The sequence below is a fragment of the Macaca nemestrina genome, chromosome 2 (genome assembly GCF_043159975.1).
Source record: "Macaca nemestrina isolate mMacNem1 chromosome 2, mMacNem.hap1, whole genome shotgun sequence".
Lineage (NCBI taxonomy): Eukaryota > Metazoa > Chordata > Mammalia > Primates > Cercopithecidae > Macaca > Macaca nemestrina.
Genome location: NC_092126.1, coordinates 135,202,868 through 135,224,110, shown reverse-complemented (window position 1 = coordinate 135,224,110; position 21,243 = coordinate 135,202,868). Strand labels below are relative to the sequence as shown.

General features: G+C 42.6%; 2 protein-coding genes across 2 annotated transcripts in view; both read left to right on the top strand.

The window, feature by feature from the left end:
- LOC139360855 (sterile alpha motif domain-containing protein 1-like) overlaps nucleotides 1-8,056 on the top strand; it is a 42,315-nt gene extending 34,259 nt beyond the window's left edge. Inside the window, exon 3 of the mRNA XM_071089120.1 lies at nucleotides 7,935-8,056. The gene's annotated coding sequence lies outside the window, so the exon portion shown is untranslated. The remainder of the gene's footprint in view (nucleotides 1-7,934) is intronic.
- LOC105479579 (eukaryotic translation initiation factor 4E family member 3) overlaps nucleotides 1-21,243 on the top strand; it is a 43,462-nt gene that overhangs the window by 5,446 nt on the left and 16,773 nt on the right. The window contains exons 2-3 of the mRNA XM_011737595.2: nucleotides 9,421-9,493; nucleotides 20,461-20,555. Of these exons, the coding sequence (XP_011735897.1) occupies nucleotides 9,421-9,493; nucleotides 20,461-20,555 (168 nt within the window). The remainder of the gene's footprint in view (nucleotides 1-9,420; nucleotides 9,494-20,460; nucleotides 20,556-21,243) is intronic.

Below are 21,243 nucleotides of genomic sequence, written 5' to 3'. Positions count from 1 at the left end.
ATATATATATATATATATATATTTTTTTTTTTTTTTTTGAGATAGGCTTTCTCTGTTCCCGAGGCTGGAGTGCAGTGGTGCAAGTATGGCTCACTGTAACTTCTATCTCCCGGGCTCAAGCAGTCGCTCCACCTCAGCCTCCCAAGGAGCTGGGACAACAGGCATGTGCCACTACACCCAGCTAATTTTTGTATTTTTTGTAGAGACAGGATCTCACTATGTTGCCCAGGCTGGTCTCAAACTCTTGGGCTCACATAATTATCCCACCTCAGCCTCCCAAAGTGCTGGGATTAGAGGCGCCCTGCCCAAACCCACCTCTTCTTTAACCGTATCACCTACCACTCTTCAGCTCTGCAGTACCACTCAGTCTGTTCACTCTTCCTGGTCACATCAGACTACTGGCCCTTTCCTTGGATGGATCTAACTGCCTCATGTCTGTGACTCTGGGGAGTGCACATTACGGTGCCTGGTACACAGTAGGTGCTGAGTGAGTATTTGCAGACTTTTTTTTTTTTTTTCTCATTAGAAAGGTGAACCATCATATACAACTGGCACCAACTCCACCCGATCATGGTTTAGCTCCACCAAGTCTGTGTTTCTCAAAGTATATTCCCTTATCCACCTATCAGAATCACCTGGCTGTGCTTGTTACAGTACAGGCTTCCCACCCTCCCCCAGACCTACTTATTCAGACCTCAGTGGTGAAAGGTAGATTTGTAACAAATGCTATATAGATATCCAAACTTGAGAGTTACTGCTCTATGTATTGATCATATCAATTGAGTGTATTATTTACCAGTCACCATTCCAGGTTATAAGATTGCAAACATGACTACACCTTGGGCCTTGTCATCGCAGGAGGGATATCTCACATGCTGAATGTTTCAGTAGTATCAATGAAGAATTCTGAGAGGTGTTGAGTTCTAGAGGGACCAAAGGGTGCAGTACTTCAAAATACATTTCAATGGTGTGGTCCATAATAACAAATGATATGGGAAGGTAGGGCCTAGCTTGACAAAAGGGACCCCAAAGTCATCCTTATTCATTGAGTTGCCTCCTGGGACTAGGTTGGGGAGGAGACTGGATGGAAGGGCCATGACTGACAGGTGGAGAGTGGCTGGCATCTGAACTCTTCTTGTCTTTTTCCCACTCTTGCCCTCCTGAACCTGTAGGCTCTAAATGGCCCAAGATTTTATTTTTTGTGAGGAGTAAAGGTCCTCTGAGAAATCTGGCAGGGCAAGGCGCTGACGTAAGAGTACTTCCAGCATTTTCACCTCAGGTCAGTGGTTGCTTCTTGCAGAAAGGTGTGAGGACCTTTCACATCGACACTCAGAAAAATTTCTGGTCCTTACCTGGCACTAGCTGCTCAAAAACATTTCTGCTTTTAATATTACAGAGACCATTAACTTACTTCCAAACCCAGGGCACGTGGCAACCATTTAGTGATCTGTCATGGGAATGGTTCACAGCTTGGTCTTTCTGAATTTTGTTGTAAACTCTAACACTGTTGTACTTCTCCAACCATCCTCTGTGTACTAAAGGATTAATATATCTCAAGAAAAGAGCCCCAGTTGCTACTGTCAGAGAGCTGTAAGATAGACTAGGAATGACGATAGGAAAGCAGGGAGAAATCAAAATCAAATAAACGTAGAGAAATAAAACCTTTAAATGATGTAGATATTTTCAGTAAATGCATTATTAACTATCAGTAATAGGGCTTGGGCCATTTTTGTATGCGACTCTTGATCAGACAGGAAGCTGGTGTAGCCACAAGCCACAGATCTATCTAAAAGTGATTAAAATGAAATCATCTTTAATGGAGTGAATGGCATACGAGGGGCATACTTAATCATGTAACTGGGCTGTGCAAATTTTCCCTCTGACAGCTGAGCCCGATACTGTAAATCCAACAGGAAGACTAGCATTTAGAAGTAATAGTTCTGCCTTTAAAGTCTTCCCCTTTAAGGTGGGTTCTCATGGCTGAAACGAAATTATCTCTCACATGAGATGAAATATGGTCATCATTGGTTTTTTCAGCAAACATTTGTTGTGTGCCTGTGTATTGGGCATGTGTATCCAGTAATTGGATATACTGTACCACATACTGTTTCAGACATTTTTTCCCACTTTAACTTGTTAATATGAACTACAATTTACTCATTTGTGTTAAGCACTGGACTGGATACTGTACATAATTATCCACAAAATGTTCACATTATTGAAGTAGGATATATCAGCAACATTTTACAGGTGAGAAAAATGAGGCCCAGAGAAGTAACTTGCCTGAGGATCACACAGCAATATAGAACAGAAACAGGATTTGAATTAGGGCTGTATGACTCCAAGCCCTGGTGTCCCTAACCCCACTGCACACTGCTTTCTTGTGAACGTGAACACAGATGGGACACAATTCTCTCATATCCTAAAATATGGGAGCTGGACAGGACTTAAGAGGTTATCTGGCTCTACCTCTTAATTTTACAAATAAGGAAACCAAGAGCCAGTTTCATGGGAGATGATTAAGCCAAGGACTCCCTGCTTCAGAATTTGCTGAGAAAAGAAGATAGCCCTTGCCTGAAAACCCGTATTTAAGTGCTTTTACAGAACTGTCCTTCACATTTAAGGATAACTTCTTCTTGATGTCTTTGGGTGATGACAAATGCGTTTGTGACAATAGTGATTTTACATTTGTCTTGTGATGCTGTAGTTCTTTAGATTTTACTTTCCAAGTTAGCATTTCTTATGGTAACTTGATTTAGATGACATAGGCCAGCATGTCTCAAACTCTAATGTACATACAGATCACCTAGGATTTAGCAGGTCTCATGGGGACCTGAAGACTGCCACTCTAATAAGCTCCCAGGTGATGCTACCCATTGCCTGGTTGCACTTTGAGTGGCAAAGATGCAGGCAGGGTTCGAAGAAACCTTTTTAGCTTCTTTGCTTTTTAAGAAGCATCTCTGGATATACATATGGATTGCAAGTGGTGCTATGGCCTGATAAAAGATAGCCAGGTAATGATTAAGATAATTTCCTTGGTATTTACAGAGGCATCTGTCCCCATGAACTTTCTTAATGAGCTTAGGCTGCAGCAATTATATCTTTAAAAGTGGAGTTTAATGGGGAAGGCATATTTGGGAAGTCTGAATGGAGGATTGTAAGCTGCAGACAGCGGGGGCCATGCTTGGTGCAGTGTGTTTATGAGGGTGCCAGGCTGAATATTGGTCATGTAGGAGCTTTTTAGTTTAGGCTAATGACTAAGGGCATGGTTGTCAGGTAACCTTTGGTGCAAGTCCCAGATCTGCCACTAACCAATGGTGTATATTTGGGCAAGTTACCTTACCACCTTCAGACTTAGTTTGCTTAGCTTTAAAGTGGCGTTGCAACTATTATTTACCTAAGGTGTTTTAATGAGGATAAAAGGAGATCATGTATGCATGTACAGCATGATATGTGGTCTTTCAGTTATTGGCGGCCCAGCATTTCTGGAATAAGAAAAAGGATAAAATGCTTTCAAGCACTTCACTTCTTCCTGAATTGTGTTATTTATGTTACATTTGGGGATATTTTTATTGCCAGGGATTCTAGTGGCATCTAGCCCTCTCCTGCACCTCTGCCTCTGTGCTTTGCCAGCAGTGTGGCTAGATGTATGGTGGGCAGGCGAGAATGACAGGCAGGAACAGTTGGTGGGCCTAAGGAGGGATATGACATAAGATGTGCTATGGGACACCTATGCTGACAATGACTGCTCAGTTATTATTGGGAGTCAGCCTAGTTTAAGGGGAAGGTCATGGGCCTCAGAGCCAGATAGACCAGGAGAAGAACCTAGTCCTGCTACTTAAAAACAAGTTTACTGAGCCTCAGTTTCCTAATCTGTGAAGTGGGGATAATGAAACCAACCTGACAGGATTGCTGTAAGAATTAGAGATAATATCTGCAAAACCCATTCATATAATACATGCTTAATAAAAGGGAGCCATTATTACATTAATATTATTAAGTAAACAGGAAACCCCTGGTGGAACTATTCAAATTCTTTAACCTGATCCATCAAGGGGCATTTATTGTTCCATTGCTGTGTTCTCAGCTCTAGCTGTATACCATGGGAGGGCGGCGTATGATTCAGAAAATTCCGAGCCAGGGTCCTGATTCCTGGGTTCTGTGATTTTCCACAGCTCTGCCTATGGATCTTCTGTTAGGAATGGTCATTATCAGCATGTGTATTCCTCTCTCAGCTTTCTTTCCCACCTCCTCCCTCCCAGGAGAATAAAAACATTTGAACATTGTTTCTTTGCCTTTGGGAGCCTGGGGAATTCCGAGAGGAGGGGTGTTGGTTCTAAAACATAAACTCTATGGGAAAAGGCCTTTTTCTAGAATATTCACCATTGTATCCCCAGCGGCCATAAAAGGTGTGCAAAACATTTTTGTTGATTAAATAAATGTTAAAGCTCCTGAGACTATTTGTTATACATTGCCAGGAGAGTTTCTTTACGTGGGCACCATGGACTTTCTGGCCAGGGCGATTCTCTCTTGTGAGGGCTGTCCCGTGCACTGTAGGATGTTCAGCAGCAGCGTTGGCTTCTACCCACCACATGCCAGTAGCACATCCTCAGTTGTGACAACCAAAAATGTCTTCAGATATTGCCAAATCTCTTCTGGGGTGCAACATCCCCCTCAGATGAGCACCCCTGGTCTGTGGAGACAGGGTTTGGACCAGGAGTCTATTGGGAAGGGAAGGTTTATAACATGAATGAAAGAAAAAGATTTTTAAATCTATGAGAATATACTGTATATGTGATACCAGTAAAAATGTTTCCTTCCTTGACATCCATTACAAACATTTACCTTCAGCTGCTACAAGTGTCTACTCAGGTGACAGGGAAGAGAGGTGTGGCTGCTGGCTGCCCAGGCTGCAGCGTTGCCATGAACAGCTTGCACTGCTACTTTTTCACAGTAACCGTAGGCCTGGTGCAGTGGCTCACGCCTGTAATCCTAGCACTTTGGGAGGCTGAGACGGGTGGATCAGGAGGTCAGGAGACCGAGACCATCCTGGTCGATATGGTGAAACCCCGTCTCTACTAAAAATACAAAAAAAAATAGCCAGGCGTAGTGGCGGGAGCCTGTAGTCCCAGCTACTCGGGAGACTGAGGCAGGAGAATGGCATGAACCCGGGAGGCGGAGCTTGCAGTGAGCCGAGTGCCACTGCACTCCAGCCTGGGCGACAGAGCGAGACTCCATCTCAAAAAAAAAAAAAAAAAAAAAAAAGAAACAGTAACCGTAGATGATACAGCTGCAGTTCAATTTTGAATCAGCAAGTCCAATACAGACTGACCTGTTTACAGGGCAGATCGTTTAAAAATCTCGGGTTATTTGCTCTTCTGAAATTGATTCTGTGGATATGGCCCAATTTTGCTTGTTAAACAAGTATGAAGTTCAGGCATGAGGTTTAGGCACATTGGTGTTTTTCGGTGACTGTTGGAATCACATTTGACTCACAAAAGGACGCCTTGCCTTCTGCTGGCCAGCCAAGTACTTACTCCCATTAGTACTTTCGACAATACTGTTTTATTACTTTGAAGCCTGAATATTCAGAAAGGTGCCCAGCAGCTGGAAAGAATCTTTAAGATCACAGAATCACCCTCCCCCATGAAGAAATTAGGAAACTGAGTTTCTTTGGAGCCTAATATATCTCCTTTCTTTTTTTTTTTTTTTGAGATGGAGTTTTGCTCTTGTTGCCAAGGCTGGAGTTCAGTGGCACAATCTTGGCTCACTGCAACCTCCACCTCCCAGGTTCAAATGATTCTCCTGCCTCAGACTCCTGAGTAGCTGGGATTACAGGCGTGCACCACCACGTCCAGCTATTTTTTGTATTTTTGGTAGAGATGGCGTTTCATCGTGTTGGCCAAGCTGATCTCAAATTCCTGACCTCAAGTGATCCAACTGCCTCAACCTCCCAAAGTGCGGGGATTACAGGCATGAACCACTGCGCCCAGCCCATATCTCCTTTCAAATCCCAGTACATCAGTATCATCAGGTGTTAGTCTGTTAAAATAGAGCTTTTGTTGAGTATAATCCTTTTGGTTTTTGTGAAGATCTTCCCTACCCTGCTCCATTTGAAAGACTATTTTAATATTGTTTCTTCTCAGAATATTACCTGGATACAATCTTGTATTAAAAATGGTGTTCAGGCCTAGAGGTGATGGGTCACTCCTGTAATCCCAGTACTTTGGGAGGCTAAAGCAGTGGGATCACTTAAGGCCAAGAGTTTGAGACCAGCCTGGGCAACATAGTGAGACCCTCCCTCTACAAAAAAAATACAAAAATTAGCTGACCACAGGTGACATGCACCTGTAGTCCCAGCTACTTGAGAGGCTGAGGCAGAAGGATCGCTTGAGCCCAGGAGGTCAAGAATGCAGTGAACTATGATTGTGCCACTGCACTCCAGCTTGGGCAACAGAGTGAGACCTTGTCCCATAAACAAAAAAAAAAAAAAAAAAAAAAGGGGGATTCAGCAAAAATGATGGCCTTGATGAAAACATACCAAAAGAGTCAACTGTAAAACTCCATTTAAAAAGGCAAGTGTATATATGGCTTGAATGGGCAGCTCAGCAGTGATGGGTGAAGAGCAGGAAATCACAGATGGGGCACCTGTCTTCAAATCACATGTTAGTGGCCACGGACAAGTTCCCAAACCTCTCTAAGCACCAGCCTGCTCACCTGTAATGGTGATGAATAATATCGACAGCTTCATAAATAGGATTGCAGGGATTCAGTGCTTCAACGGAGGTCAGAGGCTCAGCACACTAGCAAAAATTCGGCACTTACATGTTAGTCATTGACACTGTTGTGTTACACTAATAAGCACTTCCTAGTTGTTATTTTATTCTAGAGTCCTTTTAGGGCCTCTGGAAACATGATTTCTTCAAAAAACCTGGATAATGAAACTGAGGGGACCTATGTAACTTGCTACAATTATCTCCTGCACTGGAATACGAGTAAAAGACCAGACTGTGGAGACAGAGGCATTTAAAAAGAACCATATATAGTAAATTTTCATCAGTGATTTTTATTTTTTTGTCTAGGTTAAATGGTATTATCCTCACATTTTATTTGGTTAAAATTGACATCATACTATATGAAGCAACGTTCAAATTATACTCATTCTAAACCGTTTCAAATTGAAGTGAACTTTAAAAATTAGTTAAAAAAATTTTTTTTTGAATATACAGTTTTTTGAATGAAAAAAAAAATACAAAGTATATTTCCTCCCTTTGGGCGCTAGAATCCCACCCCCCAACACACACAGAGGGAAGAAGCCTTGTGTATACTCTCCTGTGTGCTTTGGGGGATCCAGGAATGTGTTTACTGAGCATATGTAGCAGAGCAGTCAGTTAAAGGAAGAAAAGTTGTATTTTAATGTTAAAATGATAGATTTTTCATGCTAACAGTCTATTCAGAAAAAGTTAAGAGTTTAAAAATTTTTTCCCCTCATTTAAAAAATAAAGCTGAAAAAGACATAAAATCTATGTTAAATAGCCAACTTAATATCTATCCAAGTTGATACTTCAGTAACTACAGCCCAGTCAATCCATGTGGACTGATGTATTTCATCAGGGTCCCAGGCATGAACTGTCATTAGCAAGGTATTGATTGAGTACTTCATTCTTTGCCACACTCTTAGACATAGTTATTTTAGGCTTAAAGTCTGACAACAACAAAATGCAGTCATGGTGTTTAATGTGGATTTGCTTTTCTAAAACAATGTCCAACAAATTGAGTTGTAAATTCAGTGCTTTACGGTAGATTTCTTTATGGGACCACACCTGCCCAGTGGAAGTCCCTTGTTTTCCCCCAAACTAGTCCGTGATTGTGCGTCCTTAGTGACCTTCTGATAAGGAAGCGGTATTCAGAATTGCATTTTTTGTTTTTTTCAGACAGAGCCTCACTCTGTCACCCAGGCTGGAGTGCAGTGGCCCAACCTCGGTGCACTGCGACCTCCACCTCCTGGGTTCAAGCGATTCTCGTGTCTCAGCCTCCCAAGTAGCTGGGACTGCAGGTGAGCATCACCACTCCCGGCTAATTTTTGTATTAATATTGTTAGTAGAGGTGGACTTTTACCATGTTGGCCTTGCTGGTCTCAACTCCTGTCCTCAAGTGATTTACCTGCCTCAGCCTCCGAAAGTACTTGGATTATAGTCATGAGCCACTGCGGCTGGCCATAAATGCATTTTTGGTATTGAGGTTCGACTCTTAGGGAGCATTCACTGGTTCATAGTTCAAGGACTGTAGTCCTTGCTGTGCTTATCCCAACCCAGGCATGGGCCTTTGGCTTTGCCTCCACCTCTGAGCACATGTGAGTTTTGTCTCTAGTGTGCAGCGGTTTAGCAACTGTCCAGGAAGTACAACATACTGAGGGTCCTTGGGGACAGTGTCTCTGGGGTCAATGTCTGGTAAAGAGCATTGCTTTTATAGATTCCAGATCCCAGTGGGTCAGCTGTGATTTTGAGGTACTTTATCCTCTCAGCAAGCTTCTTACTTCTCACCAACAACCAGATGTGGGCTTTCATGCATTATTTGTGTGATGAAACATAATCTTAGGCTGATATAATTGTACCCCAACATTTTTTAGCCTGAACTGCTAATTCAATGTAGAGAGAAAGAAAAGGTGGCAAGAATTGAGAGTCTTGAACTCCTAAGGTTTGATGGGACCGGTCATTTTACCATCCCAGGCAACGGTGCTTGATAAAACCAGTTAAATTGCAGTGTTTCTGGTGACTAAACCTGTAGTATGTTGCCATCTAGTGGAACATACAGCAAACTAAAGATTAATGCAGTCTGACCATAAAGTTCCCCTGAGCTAATTAAATCAGCCAGAGAAAAGAACTGAAAGTATTTTCTAAAGGCAAGTGTTGTGGTAACATGCAAATTCATATGAAACCAGAGTTGACTTTTCTTAAAGTAGGCAAATGGTCACTCTGTTTCTCAAGAGTGCTTGCATACCACCCAGTTACTAACAAGTTTTCAAACATATCACCAGGCCAGGACACTGCATTTTCATTGTCATCTGTACAATATACAGTTTCTCTTCTAAAGTCCTGGAGAAAATGCTTGGTTATCAGTAGGTTATTTTGGTATGTTTTAAAATGTGATTTTAAGATGTCCATTCCCTTTCTTATTAATACATACTTATCCTTTTTTTCTATTAAATTTCCAAGAATAAATCTGCTGATTTTTAGGAGAAGCAAACACATGACTTCACAAAGTAGGGATTTCACATTTTAAATTCTAACTAGCATCCCCAAAATGTCCAGTCCTGTGGTTTGAGACCTGATTTTTAGGAAGACCTGAAAGATTCTACTGTGGGCTGTTTTGTGAGCACTGACTGCTTGTTTTGTCTTTGTCCTGCTCCTGCTTGCCTAGATCCCTCCCTGGTGCCACAGCAGCTGAGTGCGCATCAAATCTGAAGAAAATCTACACAGTACAGACAGTACAGGTAAGAGCAAGAGAGGGACTAACTGGATTAACACGGCACACATCGGACACCTAATCACCCACCTTGAAATCTGTTGCTGTGCTGGCAGCCCCTGTCCAGGGTTCTGCTCTGGAGTTGACTCTCGGGTCCAGGTTGGCACAACTGCCCTTGACCAAGTCCACCCCAGGGCCAGCTGAGCACACAGTCAGGTGGCCTGCTCTTCTCTTGGCCACCTGCTGAACCTTTACTACCTAAACCTTTCATAGACCCACACAAAAGGCAGACTGCAGTGTGGTTAAGAGGAAAGGTTTTTAAGATCTTTATCTGTGTTCCTGTTCAAACTCCAGTTCTGCCACTGCCTTGCTGTGCCTCTGTTCCCCATCAGTGAGAGGCAGTGGCGCCTTCCCTGCAGGGCTATTAAAGGTTTAGAGGTCACATAGGGAGAGCAGGATAGTGTGGAGCATGAAGATGGAGAGTCTCTGCTTGGTTTCCTACTTCACTTCACAGTTCCATCATCCTAAATTAGGCATGGATCAACCCCTTTCATCTCTGTAAAATTGGTCTAATGGTAGCACCTACCTCCATGGGTTACTGTGAAGATTGAATAAGATTATGTTTATGCCATGCTTAGTGGAATACCTAATACATAGCAGATTCTCAATGAATGCAAGCTCTTAGTTCTATTAGTTCTTTCTCTATCTAACTCTGATGGTGGAGTTGGAAAAACACAACTGAAAAAACACAACTGGCCAGGCACAGTGGCTCACGCCTGAAATCCCAGGAGTTTGGGAGGCTGAGGTGGGAGGATTGCTTGAGCCTAGGAGTTCCAGAGCAGCCTGGGCAACATAGACCCCCATCTCTACAAATAATTTCCTTCAGAATTAACTGGGCATGGTGGCACACACCTGTGGTCCCAGCTGCTTGGGAGGCTGAGGCACAGTGATCACTTGAGCCCAGGATTTCAACACTGCAGTGAGCTATATTCACACCACTGCACTCCAGCCTGGGCAACAGAGCAAGACCTTGTCTCAAAAAAGACAAAACCTGATTGATTTAATTGATCCCATTTCTATTTTCTTCAATAGCAGATTCTATCCAGTTTCTCCTATCTTCTAGTTTAATGGGTTGGTGCAGGTAGAATAAGGCTTTTGAGGCTGCTTCAGAGTTGCATTGACCGTATGTCCATGAATTTTCTAGAAGGGACAGATTTTAAATAGCTTTCCTGTTGTATCCCTAAATCTTTTAATGTCTTAGAAATTCCAATAGATCAGCATCTAAATTGTGTCTCTTAGGCAGCCTCTTACATGCAGAAGTAGCACAGAGATCCATTTTTTTTCAGGCTGTGGTCCCAGTATCTGGTTCAAACTGGTTCAAAAAAGTTGGCATGCATAATTACGAAGTCCCAGAAATCTGATTGTAAGGTGCTGTGTGTGGCTACCAAGGGCAGTGTGCCGGGTGTGAAGACACTGTCCTGACTGTGGGCCATTTCTGGTGTAGTTGGGGAAGTGACATAAACGTGTGGGAAGCAGAGCAGCAGTGCTGCTGTGCAGTGCCAAGTACAGACGGCACCGCAAGGCAGCGCGAGGACCACTGTCCAGAGACATCAACGTGTTCAGAATCTGGGAGGCCTCCCTGCACGTCTCCTCTTCTGTGGATTTAGGGACTTCTGTGACCTTTTCCCAGCAGCTATTTTATAATCCTCAGAGCGCTTGATTTGAAGGCCTGTCCTCATGTAAAGGCTCTCAGAGTCTCATTAGACTTTTCCCAATCCACATGACATTAGATCATCAGGGCTATGTAAGAGATTCCAGGGCTGACACTAGTCAGATGAGGGGATTGGCTTGGTTTTCCTGACCCTGCGAGATAACCCAGAGTATTTGGTAGAGCCCTTGAATCCACAGCATTTTAGGGTCTTCAGGGAGCAATTTAAAGCACCCGGGCAGGCACATACTAGGAAATACTTTCTTTAAAACTACTTTATTGGGATATAATTTGTATATAGTAAATGTAGATTTCTTAAGTATAACTTTTGACAAGGGTACGTATGTACAACCATCATGCAGATCAAGACAAAAAAAAATCTTTCCCATACACCAGAAGGTCTCTTTGTGCCCTTTCCAGCCTCCATCCCCCAAAGCAACCACTGTTCTCATTTCTACCACATTACATTCATTCTGTTATTGAACTTTATGTGAATGGAATCATGCAGTACCATATTATTGTGTCTGGTCCTTTGCACTCAATGAATATTGAAGAATTGAATGAATGAATGAGGCTGAGCATGGTGGCTTACGCCTGTAATCCCCACACTTTGGGAGGCCGAGGCGGGCGGATCACTTGAGTTCAGGAGTTCAAGACCAGCCTGAGCAACATGGTGAAACCCTGTCTCTACTAAAAATACAAAAATTAGCCTGGAGTGGTGACACACGCCCGTAGTCCCAGCTACTGGGGAGGCCGAGACAGGAGAATCGCTTTAACCCGGGAGGTGGAGGTTGCAGTGAGCTGAGATTGTGCTGCCCTCCAGCCTGGGTGACAGAGTGAGACTCTGTCTCTTACATGTACACACTCTCAAAAAAAAAAAAAGAATGAATTAGAAGTTAATAAATGAACCACTTTCCTGTAAGGATTCTGTAGGCTGCACATTCTCAGCGGGGGCCAAAGTTGATTCTTGCAGAGGAAGTACATCAGTGAACAAATCTCGCTCTTTTTATGTGCAAAGCATAGATGTCCGTGCAGTCCATAAACATATATGGTATCTCTGTGATATTAAAATTTTGTCATAGGTGATTAGGATAAAGGGCTCTTTTAGGGCCTAAGGGAGCAACAGTGAAAAAATGGCTGATAAACACTGCCTTAGGGATCAGGAAAGTCCTTTCTCTCTCAGCTGTCTGTGCTCCCTCGGTTTCTCATCTGTAAAACTGAGGTAGTATTAGTGCCTACTCCCTAAGGTTGAGTGAAAGTTAGATAAGATAGGTATATAGTTCTTAGTAATGCTTGGCACTTAGCCCTCAGATGTGGCCGGCTTTTACTTAAGTGTTACTGGATTCTGTCCCTCAGCTCTATCAGTTATCTGGTTAGGGTAGTCACAGTGCCTTGGTTGATATCTCATATGTGACACTTTCTAGCTTGGACAAGTTATATAACCTGTCTGAATCTCATTTTACTCATCTGTAAGATGGGAATAATTGTGATGGTAATTTTATCATGCTGTCATGAGACTTAAATGACACAATGACGTAAAAAGCCATAGTTAAGTACCCAATCATCTGCCATAATTTGTCTACTTCTACTGAGATATCTTTTTATGCTTTCTTCAGTCATATTTTATATCAGAAAACTATACACCACTGCTTCTAGATTATTTATTTCAAGTGATTATACTCTGGATTGCACCACCACTAACAGGTGTATGTGAAGATACTTAACTTATCAATAACTTTTGAGATTTCAGCCTGCGAGTGTCCTTAACATCTAATCAATTGTCCTTAGTATTTAAGAGCTGGCCAGGATATTATCTTGCAAGTCATTTGAGGATATGCTTTTGTCCCACTGTTTTTTTAATTTATTCTAGGATTGTATATTAATTATTTTTTCTTCAGAAGCAGGGTCTCACTCTGTCACCCAGGCAGGAATGCAGTGGTGCAATCATAGCTCACTGCAGCCTCAAACTCCTGCTCTCAAGAGATCCTCCCACCCCATCTTCCTCCCAAGTATCTAGGACTACAGCCATGTGCTACCACACCCAGCTAAATTATGTTATTTTTTTGTAGAGATGGGGTCTTGCTATGTTGCTCAGTCTAGTCTCGAATTTCTGACCTCAAGCTGTGTTCCTTCCTTGACCTCTCAAAGTGCTGAGATTATTCTCACTCCATTAGCACTAAAAAAACCGCTTCTCCAATTATGTCTATATTTTCCTCCCACATGTGTTTAGATGAAAGGTAAAAATCATGTGATATTAATGATTGCCTTATTAAAGACATATGTGTCTTTTTACACTTTGAGGCCCTTTAGCAAATCAAAGTAGATGGGTTTGGGAGAGGAATTGTCACCCCATCTATTAGCTGAGGAGCCTGAGGCTGGAGATAAGTGGCCCAAATATTCAGTGGAAAGAGCCAATCATGCCATGTCTCTAGGACTGGAACTCCCTCCACTTCCAGTTCAGTTCTCTTTCTTTTACTCCCCCTGATTGAGGAGTCGGGGAGGCTCAGCCTCCAAAGGACCTGGGAACCCCTGCTGAGGACACTTTGATCATACCCAAAAATAATTCTCTCTGCCTGGAGTTAAATTCATTTCTACTTTCCTGCCTTTCTTGGAAAATTCCATTTTACATCTAGGCATGTTTTCCAGATGCTTATTGATTCTCTTACTCTTTTGTGAACCTGTCCAAATTTTCCACAGTTCTCATGTGGTTTTGCATCCTCAGGGGTTGCAGTGCAGAATAGAAAATGGCTTTTAGCCAGGTGCATTGGCTCATGCCTGTGATCCCAGCTACTCAGGAAGCTGAGGTGGGAGGATTGCGTGAGCCTAGGAGTTCGAGTTCAGCCTGGGCAACATGACAAGACCCACATCTCTAGAGGGAAAAAATAATAGAACACAGCTTTTGAACAAGCCTTATTTTACCTGTTGGAGAATGAAGAGCTACCTGCCAGATGTGATTTGCAAGAGAAGTCTCCCTTGTCCAGTTTATTTCGGCCTTACCTGCTATAAGACTAAAAATCCCACCCCTGAAAACTCATTCCTGTACAGCACTCTGTCTCGAACCTCAGTTATTTGAAGTTATCACCTTCAAGATTTTGCCACACTTAATCTCACTTGTATATTCTACCCGGTATTTCTTATAAATTGACTTCTCATTTAAATTTGCATAAAACAGAAACCATATTTCCTCTATAAGTGGAAATTCAGCATCGTTTATCATAAACAAAGTCTTCATAAAGGGTATATATAACCTATTGAAATTAAGAAAATGTTTCCCCTGCATATGCCAAACTTATCCTGTGTACTGTCGATAATATCAAGACTTCATTTCATTTCAAGCCTCCTGACTGTGGAGTTGTGCAGTGATGGATCATTAAGTTAGGGCTGCAGCTTGCTTTCCAAACCCTTGGGAAATGAGGGCTCTTCGTTCAGAAGAAGAGGTTTTCTAGGTCAGTATTGATCATGGAGGATGATGGAAAGATTGATTCCCAGTACTTACTGCCCTGGACACAGCAGGACAGCCCATGGTGGGTGGTGTCTTGCAATAGAATGACCTGGAGTGAACCCCTTGGGAGAAGGGAGGAGCCTGAGGGGAGAGAGGAAGAAAGCCAACACTGAAAAGAGAGAAAGAGAAGGACCTGCAGCCAGGTCCACTTCATAGTTCTGTCTAGCGCAGACTTCGAATCAAGTATAACAAGATTCTTTATCCATCATTTAGTTTATTCATTATATGCATAATAGGATCAACATCTATAGCTACAATCCAGTTATGAAGAAATATAACTGAAGTTAAATTGCTCGTGTTCCTCCACATTCTCAGTGGAGGCCATTGTGTCTGTGTATTGGGGTGGGGCGAGATTTGACCTTGTTATTTAAAAGTAATTTAGTCACTTCAACTGTGAAACTGGGTCTCTTCCAATTTAAATCTCTTTTGGGGAAAATGACCACCCTCTTCTCCTCCTCCAAATGAACAGGCATAGGCAGAAATATCCCTGACCCCTCCTGACCTTGGGCCATGCCCACCGCCTCTGGCCCTGCTGTAACCTCATGTCATGAAGACCCCTGCTATGTACACGCACGTCCAGACCCCAGGCCCTGCTGTCTGTAGGCTTTCTAGCAATTTCAAGCTCCAGATTGGAGATTTAGGAAATGTTGTCTGCCTTCCCCCTACCCCACCAGAATGAGGGGAACCTATAAGGTTGTGGCAGGCCCTCCCGGCAAAAATAACCCCTCCTGCCTTCACAGCTGTTCTCAGACCTGACCGCCATGTTGCTCAGCACTGTAGAAATGAGGGCCTTTTCTGGGAGTCTTGGAGCCTCTTGGGCTGTACCAGAAAGCGGGTTCCACACTGCTCTGCTCTAGGCATCCCCAAACTTTGCGTGGGGCTCTCTCCCATCCTTTCAGGGTTTTAACCTCACTCTCCTCTCACTCCAAGCTTTTAACTCCCCAACTCAGAGTTGGTTTTTTACTAACTGACTTTCTATGTGGTGGGAAATTACCCTCACATCCTATCACATCTCGTTTACTCTATGATCACAACTCCACACTTGGCCTATCTCTTTAAATCAAGTCCTTTTTGGAATTCAAAGGAAAACCCATTTCTCTCTCAGGTACCTAGCTCTTGTAAATCAGAAGCACTCTGCTTTGAGCCTTTGTGTCTGCTGTGAGTTAAAAATATTCATTAAACTCTTCAGTTGCCTATTTGGTTCAGATGCCTATTGGCCCTGCCCATAAATACCACTGATTCAGTTGGTGGGAAGCCCCAGGCAACTAGTAATACCTAATGAGCAAAAATATTTGTTTTATTTTTTTGAAAATACTCTCCTGCTACACATGCCACAACCTGGAATAAATCCTGTATTTTTTTTTTTTTTTTTTTTTTTTTGAGGTGTGTTGGCTGGGTGGTTTTTTTCTGGTTTTTTTTTTTTTTTTTTTTTTTTTGAGACGGAGTCTCGCTCTGTCGCCCAGGCTGGAGTGCAGTGGCCGGATCTCAGCTCACTGCAAGCTCCGCCTCCCGGGTTTACGCCATTCTCCTGCCTCAGCCTTCCCAGTAGCTGGGACTACAGGCGCCCGCCACCTCGCCCGGCTAGTTTTTTGTATTTTTTAGTAGAGACGGGGTTTCACCGGGTTAGCCAGGATGGTCTCGATCTCCTGACCTCGTGATCCGCCCGTCTCGGCCTCCCAAAGTGCTGGGATTACAGGCTTGAGCCACCGCGCCCGGCCTGTTTCTGGTTTGTTTTACAAAACAGACATATCACTTTGTTGTCTGTCAACACATGACATTTTTTCTTCTGAAGAATTTCCAAGTGCATTATTTTTCTTCAGAACATTCCAGTAGGAATTTGAGGAGGAAATTTGCCAGTTTTCTTGGTAATGAATGATTATCTATTTGGCAGAAGACTGTCAGGTGGGACATAGTTGCTCCAATCCAGTACTAATAGATTGGGGATTTATCAAGTGGTCAGCATATTAATGGGTCTAACCATACTTTGCTTCCTTCCTTAGGCCTTGCAAGTGCTTTCACTTTGTATTTCGTCATTACATTTTCCAATGAAGTAGCTGTATCCTTATACAGAGGAGGCAACTTGGGTTTCAAGGGCTACATGACCTGTGAAGGTTATCCTGAGAACCTAGGTCTTAAATCCAGGTATTAGACTCCATTGGACAGGTGTCTTCCTTGCCTCAGTTTCTCAAGGAGAGGTGCCAGATTGGTGTTCTAGAACATACCTCCCAAGGAGTGGATTGCTGTGGTCAAAAGCTGACCCTCCTGCATTCAGCTCAGTTCCCCAAGGACTCTTCACTGTGCCCTGTTCACAACTGATGGTCACAGATGTTGACTGAATGAAAGATGTTCAACTTTTATACCTCTCCTAGTCCTAGGGTGATTCTCAAGGCTTTTGGGGAAAAAAAGCATTTAACCATCATTAATAAACATTGTGCTTAGTTTTACTTTTACTGCAATCTTCGATTTGGAAGTCCAACAAAATTAATTATAAGCCTAATGGCTTTTGAAATCTATTTGCAAGATTTTATGTATAGTCAAATTTAAGTGTTTCCATTTTCAAGATGTGTTACAGAGAGTATAATCTCGAATTACCAGGCTTCCACTGTAGCAGACCTTTCACTTCTGCAAGGGTGGAAGAGATTTTCAGCAGCTGAATAATGGTAGATTCCTTCCTGTAGGTATTTCACCAGCAGACATACTTCACAAATATTCTACACATTGGATGAGGTTTGCAACAGGGAAACAGACCAGTTCAATGACACATGTTTTTTAAAAAGGGCTTTTTTTTTTTTTTTTTTTTTTTAATGGTGTGACCGGATATTTTGCTCCTATTTTACGCTCAGCACAAATGTACAAATACGTGCTTTAATGAATATGTTAAGTCTATCGCTGATCTTCTTGGGCTGTAATCTCTTCCTGTCAAATTTGCCAAGCCGAGCAGAATCAGTTGTCTGTTTTTGTTTTCAAGAGAAGCTTCTAAAGCTCCAATCCTTAGCACGATCTTTAGTGTTTTTCTGATCTTTGAAATGGAAGAGGTGTTTTGTTGTATTTTTTCAATGCGCTTCAAGTACTAGGTTAAAAAGTCAAGCTTTGACAACTTTTGACAGGGGCATGACGGCAGGAACTTTGGTTTGTGATGCCTTTGAGGAGACTTGAAGTTTGCCAGCACCAAAGTCCTCTTGGTTTTTACCTTAGGCAGGAGTTTTCATCTTAATGTTATTTTGTGCATAAATTCTACAGAGGACATTGCCACATCATAACTGGGTTCTCAGGCTGGAGTTGACAACCACCAGCCTCTTGGGAATTATGGGCATCTTACTGATGGGAAAACATCTTCAACATGTGTCCCTCTTTCTGTGGCTTCATGACCTCATTCCTGGCTGCTAAGATTGGAGAAAGATGTGTCAAAAACATATAGTAATATCTTAAAAGAAAATAGCTGAGTAGTTAGGAACAGAGGTTTGGGAATCAAATTGTCTGGATTCAGATTCCAGCCCTACCTACCCACCCTCATACCGCAGACAGTCTGAAATATTGGAATAGTCTTATTTGTACAAATAGCAAAGCATTTATGGGATAGGTACCTCCATAAAGAGAGATGTGTGTTTGAGGAGCTACTGTTATTACAGTAGCTTTTAGCTCCTCCCTACACTAGCACCGTTTTAGTAGGAGGGAGCCAAGGTGGATTCTCAGTTAATACATCTATCATCCTGTAGTTTTTTGTCTTCAGTTTGATCTTAGAGTTCATCATTGCCACCTTTGCAGTTAATTCAGTGTTATTATTTTTTTAACGCAAAACAGGCTTGAACAACCCAGCAGGATTATCATTCAACATAGATAAAATTCCATTCCACCCATGTGACTCAATTCATGAGCCCTAGGATTGATTTTTCTAATTGCTCTTTTACTTGTGCTGCTTTCCTCAGACCTACTGGGAGACCCAGATGATCACCCTATGCTTACCTCACCACACAGAACAATATTTCTTATTTGCACAGTAATTCGGTGCATAGCATTCATAGCATAGTAATTCTATGACCTACTCCAAACAAATGGGGAAGCATTTTCTTCTTCATAGCCTCAATCCTTGTCCTAATCCTAATGGTCATACCAAACAGTGACTCTTGGGCAGGTTCATCTCTGCCTGATGTCCTTATCTTTAAAAAAAAGGATAATAATCATACCTCCTCCTAAGACTGTCATTAGGATAAATTGCATAAACATGTAAATGTTCATAGAACAAAGCCTGGCACAGAGAACAGCTCCATTCTTTGCCAAGACTTCCTGTTTTTCTATTACTTTATTATTTTTGTATAATCTATTTCTGTTTACCAGTTGCCCTGTGTCTTAGTTCAGGCTACTATAACCAAATACCATAGACTGGGCAGTTTTTAAAATTTATACAACAAACCCTTTTTTCTCACAGTTCTAGAGTCTGGAAGTCTGAAATTAGGGTGTGAGCATGGGCACATCAAGGTGAGGGCCCTCTTCCTGGTTTGTGCATGGCCATCCTTTCCTTGTGTCTTCACACGGCAGAGGGAGGGCCGGCTCTCTTCATCTTCTCACAGGGACCCCAAGCCTGTCATGGTGGCTATACCCTCATGACCTGATTACCTCCCAGAGGCTCCCTCTGCTAACACCATCCTATTGGTAGTTAGAGTTTCAGCATATGAATTTGGGGAAGACACAGACGTGCAGTCCATAACACTGTATCTTGCGCAGCTTGTTGCTTCAGCATCTGAGCTGTTCCCTGTTCCTTTAGCAGAGGAGAGATAAGGGGCAAACAGAGTGTCTAAGGTGGTTTCTCTTTGCCATCTCCTTTATCCCTCAACTCCCAAGCCGTAGCATCACAGACTTAGAGAGAAGACAGGGTCTATTTTTTTTTTTTAAACGGAGTCTTGCCCTGTTGGCCAGGCTGGAGTACAATAGTGTGACCTCGGCTCACTGCAACCTCCGCCTCCCGGGTTCAAGTGATTCTCCTGCCTCAGCCTCCCGAGTAGCTGGGATTACAGGCGTCTGCCACCACGCCTGGCTAATTTTTTGTATTTTTAGTAGAGATGGGGTTTCACCATGTTGAAGACAGGGTCTGTTATAACAAGATAGTTACAAATATGTTCAGTACATATATTCAGTACTAAAGACTTTAGTAGATACTACCTAGCTGTCAGAAAAATCATTAGCAAAGTGCTTTCCAGTTTTATGTGTAGACATGTTGCTTAGGAATGTTTGCTTAATAACCATAGCTTCTTGAAACATAGAACTTGGCACAGCATCAGCAAGGAACATCTTTTCTGCTTCTTGTTGTGTTTTTGTTTTTTTGAGGCAGAGTCTCACTCCTGTTGCCCAAGTTGGAATGCAGTGGTGCCATCTTAGCTCACCTGCAGCCTTGACTTCCCAGGCTCAAGCTATCCTCCCACCTCAACCTCCTGGGTAGCTGGGACTACAGGCGTGTGCCACCATGCCAAGCTAATTTTTTGTATTTTTTGTAGAGATGGGATCTCGCCACATTGCCCAGGCTGGTCTCGAATTCCTGGGCTCAAGTGATCCACCTGCCTCGGCCTCCCAAAGTGCTGGGATTACAAGTGTGAGCCACCAAACCTAGCATTCTTTAATGTTATATTACATTTTCTAGCAGAGAATTAGAAGGGATACTGAGAAAAACCTATTTTGAATGGATAAAACAATGAGAATCAAAATTTTTCTTTAATGCACTAATTTGATAATCTAGCAGCATAATAAATCTATACTGGGTATATTAAACAAAGTGTTTGTTTTTCTTTTAAAGATATTCTGGAGTGTATACAATAATATCCCTCCTGTGACTAGCCTGCCTTTGAGATGCAGTTATCATTTAATGAGAGGAGAGAGGCGACCACTTTGGTAAGTGTCTAACGTGTAATTTAAGGTCAAGGTGGGAGGGAAATGTTTGTGAACCTCATAAAATATCATATCACCTGAGATGTGTGTCTCACATGGACAACATAGAAAGTCTATGATACCAATCATGACCCAGGGTCTGGGGCTAAGTGTCCTCCTTCTTTAATAGCTTGATGTAGTGATGAAGATGGACAGTAAGTTAGTTTGCCCAAGCTGGAGTCCCAATTAGTAATAAATCCTTATGTCCTGTCATTCAGTCTTTCTGCATTATTTACTCATTAATAAAATGTAAATGTGTCTCATCTTGAGTAGTGGCAAATGACAGAAACCTAATTTTTTTGTGTGGGTTTTTTGTTACTGTTGTTGTTCGGTTGGTTTCTTTTTTTTTTTTTTTCTTTTCTTTTTTTTTTTTTTTTTTTTGGAGACCGGGTTTTACTCTATCACCCAGGCTGGAGCACAGTGGCACCATCACAGCTCACCACAGCCTTGACCTCCCAGGCTCAGGTGAACCTCCCGCCTCAGCCTCCCAAGTAGCTAAGACTACAGGTGCATGCCACCACCCCCAACTAATTTTTTATTTTGGGTCAAGATGGGGTTTCACCTTGTTGCCCAGGCTGGTCTTGAACTCCTGGGCTCAAGCGATCTGTGCGTCTCAGCCTTCCAAAGTGCTGGGATTACAGGCATGAGCTGC